General features: G+C 41.5%; 1 protein-coding gene across 3 annotated transcripts in view; it reads right to left on the reverse strand.

The window, feature by feature from the left end:
- Nucleotides 1–4757, reverse strand: part of Klhl20 (kelch like family member 20) — a 64845-nt gene extending 60088 nt beyond the window's left edge. Inside the window, exons 1-2 of one of the 3 annotated variants that reach the window (XM_045141705.1) lie at nucleotides 4636–4757; nucleotides 3691–3754 (exon numbers count right to left, since the gene is read on the reverse strand). In XM_045141705.1, the coding sequence (XP_044997640.1) occupies nucleotides 3691–3720 (30 nt within the window). In that variant the 5' untranslated portion in view covers nucleotides 3721–3754; nucleotides 4636–4757. Of the gene's footprint in view, nucleotides 1–3690; nucleotides 3755–4138; nucleotides 4207–4635 lie in introns of those variants that run through there. The other 2 variants (XM_045141706.1, XM_045141707.1) reach the window with 2 other exon arrangements.
- Between the last annotated feature and the right edge of the window lie 1243 nt (nucleotides 4758–6000).

Consider the following 6000-nt stretch of genomic DNA (forward strand, 5'->3'; position numbering starts at 1 on the left):
TCTACTTCTCTGAAATCAACTTTTTTAGACTCCACACTTGAGTGCGAATATGCAGCATTTGTCTTCCTTATTTCAGTTAACATGTTGTACTCCTAACTCAAGATATTACAAATGACAGAATTTCTTTTTTTTTTTTTAATTCTTTTGAGGCAAGCCCAACAGACTGGCCTTTTTTTGTATAAAAGAGAGAGAGAGAATTGGTATGTTAGGGCCTCCAGCCACTGCAAAACTACACTTGAACTCCAGATGTGTGCACCCCCTTATGTGCATGCACTACTTTCTGCACTTACATCACCTTGTGCATCTGGCTTACATGGGATCTGGTGAGTTGAACATGAGTCCTTAGGCTTCGCAGGCAAGCACCTTAACCACTAAGTCATCTCTCCAGCCTGGATTTCATTCTCTTTATGGCTAAATAACATTTTATTGTGTTCATGTGTATATATGTATAATGTTGCATTTTCTCTATCCATTCATTCAGTGATGGATATTTCAGATGATTCCTTATCCTGGCTATAGCGCTGCAATAAACAAGGCAGGGCAGCCATCTCTTTCATTTCCTTTGGGTACATATACAATAATTAAGAGAGCTAGAGCAAATGATAGTTCTACTTTTACTTTTTTGAAGAATTTCTACTTTTCCATAATAGCCATGCTAACATATTAAGGGATGAATATGCCAGGTGCAGTGGTACACACCCAGCACTTGGGAGGCAGAGGTAGGAAGATAACTTTGAGTTCAAAGCCAGGCTGGGACTACAGAGTGGGTTCTAGTTCTGGGTTACAGTGAGACTCTACATCAAACAACAACAACAACAAAAAACAAGAAATGAATATGCCAATTACCTTGGCTGATCATTACACATTGTATATTTGTAATGGTGAAATCAAGCATATCTAGGGTGGCATGCCACAGACTGTATATTTGTAATGAATTTGTAATGAATAACTTAACCCACAAATATGTAAAATTAAAAAGCTATTTAAAAAAAGGATATTGGGGCTGGAAAGCTGGCATAAGGGTTAAGGCGCTTGCCTGTAAAGCCAAAGGACCCAATTTTGATTACCCAAGACCCACATAAAGCCAGATGCACAAGGTGGTGCATGCATGCAAATGGAGCTCGTTTGCTGCAGCTAGAGGTTCTGGCATGCCCATTCTCACTCTTTACTTGGTTTTCTCTCTCTCTCTCTCTCTCAAATAAATAAGTAAAAATTATATATATATTTTGGTTTTTTTCAAGGTAGGGTTTCACTTTAGCCCAGGCTGACCTGAAATTCACTATGGAGTCTCAGGGTGGCCTCGAACTCATGGCGATCCACCTACTTCTGCCTCCCGAATGCTGGGATTAAAGGCATGCGCCACCACACCCGGCCCAAAACATATTTTTTAAATAGTATCTTTAATAATAACTTTCATTCTTTTTTTTGTCCATAGCCTTCCACTCCTGGGGGAAGGGGAGAAGTCTGAAGAAACTGCTCATTCATACAATTATTCAAGAGCCATTAGGTGTTACAGGTGCAAATATACAAAAAGAACTTCCAACCTGTCCGAAACAATGAACATCTATTCAAACAATCTCAATACAAAGTGTTAAGTCTTGTTCAAAGTTAAAGAGCAGCTAGGTATAAGCCCAACATTACCTTACAGAGACTAACTCCTGGGCTGCAGCAGCAAAATGACAGCCCACCAAGGAAAGGATGGAAAAGTATGACCATAATGTAATGTAGGCAGCAAGTGGAAGTAAGACCAAACAGCAATGTGTAAGTTGCTTCTGGCCAAATGATGATGATAAAGAGCTATAACTTAACAATTCATGGCACTAAAATTACGTAACATGATTTTGAATAACTGACAGTATTATGTAATGAGGCAAAAAACCCAAATTTGGGCAATTTAATGAATACTTGATGCAGAAACTACTAATAAACTGAAGACATTCCCATGCTACGACTTTCTTTTAAAGATATTCTTATTTTAGCAATTATATGAGATGTGACAATTATGACAGTTGGGGGATGAGAAACAATCAGTGACTTTTATTCATGTATGAAAATGAAGTGAAGCTGGCTGTGGTGGCACACACCTTTAATCCCAACACTTAGGAGGTGAGGTAGGAATTCCAGGTCAGCCTGGGCTAGAGTGAGACTATCTCAAAAACAAACAAACAAACAATAACAAAAGGAAAAAAAAAAAACCAAACAAGTGATAAAGCAGGTAATTATGTTAGTTTCTTTTCTTTTAATACTTAACAGTCTAATATTATTCCTACAATAGGGTAAGATATTAGTATGATAGGATGTTTCCATTTGGAGACTGCAAGGCATTTGTGAACATTCACTAACTCTCACTATCCTGGTCAGATAAAACAGAGAAACAAACTGGGGTATAAAGAAGGTAGAATAGCTCAGGGTTAACTGATAAATCAGTAATAAAACTGGAAAAGAATATACAGATACACATTCTGGTTCTTGCTCCTAGCCCTCCTTTTTGGTCGTTTATTCATTGTTTTTGGAAACAGGGCAGCTCATAGAGTTCTAGATCCTCTGTCTCTGCCTTCTAAGTGCTGTATTACAGGCCTGCACCACTAGGTCCACTCTTCTATAGTAAGTCATACCCCCATGGCGGAATATTTCTTCTTTTCAAGGATTTCTAAGTTATTTTCCTTTGCCAAATAACAAGTGATTAATTAGCATTCAATAACCATAAAATGAATTTAAACAATGAAGAAATAAAATGGTATTTTGTTTCAATAAAGAGTCTAGTCTAAGGGGAAAGTGTAGGGGAGTCTAAGGGGAAAGTGTAGGGGTGGGGAGGGAGGGAATTACCATGGGATATTTTTTTATAATCATGGAAAAAGTTAATAAAAATTTAAAAATTAAAAAAATAAGAGTCTAGTCTAATTTGTTAGAACAGACTGCTTAAAAGCATTAAATTCTAGAGTTGACAGGGCCTACAGTTCTCTGTATTTTCTATGTTTCTATTAAAAAAAGTTTTTTTTGTTTATTTTTATTTATTTGAGAGTGACATACAGAGAGAGGAGGAGGGAGGGAGGGAAAATGGGCATGCCAGGGCCTCCAGCCACTGCAAACGAACTCCAGATGCATGTGCCCCCTTGTGCATCTGGCTAAAGGGGGTCCTGAGGAATCCAGCCTCCAGCAGGGGTCCTTAGACTTCACAGGCAAGCACTTAACCACTAAGCCATCTCTCCAGCCTCACATTTCTATTTTTTTAATGTCATTTTAGTCCTTAGTCTTTCCTGCACAGTGAGTATTCTAACAAACATAACACAAATATATCATTGAACATCAGTGAAAAAAACCAAAACCGTAACTAGGCATGCAGTACAGTATAAGTATTATTATTTTTTAACTTGGAAACAAAGCCCTCTATATTCTGTAAGGAATTAAAGTTATAATAAGCTCACATAATATCATTCAATCCATAAGTTACTTATCAGAAAAATTACTACAGATAGACACATTATCTAAGAAAAATTTTTGTTTGAAAGTTATGTCCTAGATTTTATTAAACATTGTTAATTTCTGGTATCACTTATGATGTATTTTAGAGCAAGAGTCATTAATTCCATGAAGAATTTAGTAGGGTCTGAGAATTAAAGAAAAGGTAAAAGCATTGCTACTACTTGCTGAATGTCAGTGACACTGATGGTTTTCTTCCTAAATGCCTACCTGCGCATTGGCTTTCCCTCCATGCACCATGAAAAGTACCCTTCACCACACTCTAAAGCCGAACCTAAAACAGAAAAGAGGTAACTTAAAAACTATTTCTGATTTTTTTCTGGCAAATTTTATAATGGTTTCACTCATTTAGTCTGCAATCAAGAATCTTATGTCCTAATAATTATTAGATCAATCAAAACGGAATCTAGTGCCTTTAAGATGATTGCCTTTAGGCTAGGATGCTATGATGATTACATGTGAAGGTGAGGCAAGCCAGCTATCCAGTCCTGATCGCTAGGTCGGTCTTGTCTGTCTCTGTCTCTTTCTCTTTTCAAAAAGTGCTTGGAGTCTTACTTTTCTTGGCCACCATCCAATGTATTTACAAAGCACTCGCTTGATACCAACAGCCGTACTAATCTAATGGATCGGAGAAGGAACAGCTGGTTTCACCACAGACCTGAGAAGGTTAACTTTGTCCTGAAGCGACAGGGAGCAGGTGGAAGCGTTTTCCTTTAAAAACGACTCCGCTTCTGATCGCCCTGGCAGGGAAAAGAGCTCCGGATCAGCGTCTCACAAGCCCTTCCCTGACGTCTGCTCGCTACCAGGATGTCGCCGACGTCTAAAGGTTAAGTGGGAGGCACAGCACGGCATCCCAATTCCAGATACCGCCCGCGGAAGCTGTCCAGGGTGCGGAACCCCAGCGTCTCCGGGCACCACAGCCCGGCGCTTCCCCCGGCTTCAGCACCCGCGGTCGGGAGGCAAGAGCGCAGTCCCAAGCCCCACAAGGCCCGGCTCCGGCGCCCAACAGTCTCTCCCCGGCGCGGCGTCGATTGACAGGCGGCCGGCCGACAAAGCACTGCCCGGACCTCACCCGGCACCTCGGGACCACAGATGGGCGAAGCGAGACCGTAGCGCCGCCCATCCTCCGTCCCCTGCTCTGAGGCGCTTACTTACCGGCTTTGACACTTTTCTTCTCTGGCGCACCCTCCGCTACCTCCTCCGCCTCTTCCCTGTGCCTCCACCTCCGGCGCCGCTAGCGCACGCAGGATGCGGCTCCTGCAGCTATTTCCTTTCCCCGCCCCCGCCGCTAGCAGAAGCAGGAAGTAGTCCTATTCCTAAATGCTTCCCGCTGAACTTCACAGGCTCCGGCAAGTGGTTCCGGCATAGCTTCACAAGTAGTCGCGCCTTTGACTGCGTGTTCCTTGTACTCTGAGGGTTAGCCCTTAGTTTATTGATGGACTGACAGTATTTAAAAACTAAAATTTTTTCTGCACGCCCCCCCAACGCCAATAAAAGGCAATAGAAAAATGGGAATAGTCATGAAAAAATTGGGATTTTTGTTTTACTTGTAGCTAGCTGGTCTCCGCCCCCTCTTTTTTTTTTCAGCGTAGGCTCTCACTCTAGCCCAGGCTGATCTGGTATTCACTCTGTAGTTTCAGGGTGGCCTCGAACTAATGGTGATCCTCCTACCTCTGCCTCCCGAGTGCTAGGGTTAAAGACACCACGCCTGGCTTCTTTTTGTTTTTGAAGTGGGGATCCCTATGTCGTCCCCTGTTGTGGAATGCCTTCTTTACCCATGCATTCTTGTGGTTGTCATATATTTGTCAGGCTCCTGCTATGTGCAAAGTGCTGAGGATACACAAAATCAGAACTACACGACCTTCTAGTTTTCCCAAAATACTGCTTTTAAGACACTAACGTTTTATATAAGACTCTGATGGTGCCCCTTTTGGCTTAAAATTCTCCCAGACATTTCTGTGGACTCACTTTAGTGTCTTTTTTTTCAGATTTGTATTTTGTTCCAAAATTTTCCACATGTTAGCCACCTGATTTTTACAATACATTTAGAAAGCAACAAATGAAACATGTAAGGTGGGGTTTATAACCTTGGGTACATCAGAAAAAGACTTCTGATTTCTTGATCACTATCCTAGGCTAAGTACTAACTAGCTTTTCTTTTAGCTCTTCTTTTCCTGAAATCTACACAGCTTTGGGTAGTTGTTTTGAAAAGGTAAGAATACCTCTTGTTAATAACCCGTGGTGGGAAATGAGTGGTCTAGTTCCTTGACTAACTACTTTTATGGTCTTGGTCAGATTTTACTGCATGTGTATTAGTGATATTGTAAATGTAAGACCCCCAAAACGAGGACCCCACGCTCTTCCCGGATATGGCGACATCCCAAATCACTCACGAGAAGCGGTCTTGATGCAAACTGCAAGAGGATTTTATTCCAAGCGTGCTGGGGCCCACAGTCGTACACCGCACAGGGGTAGAGGACTGCAGAGCCCCAAGTGCAGGAACGGGACAGTTTTTATAGG

Source organism: Jaculus jaculus, chromosome 1, assembly GCF_020740685.1.
Source record: "Jaculus jaculus isolate mJacJac1 chromosome 1, mJacJac1.mat.Y.cur, whole genome shotgun sequence".
In the NCBI taxonomy this organism is placed as follows: Eukaryota; Metazoa; Chordata; class Mammalia; order Rodentia; family Dipodidae; genus Jaculus; species Jaculus jaculus.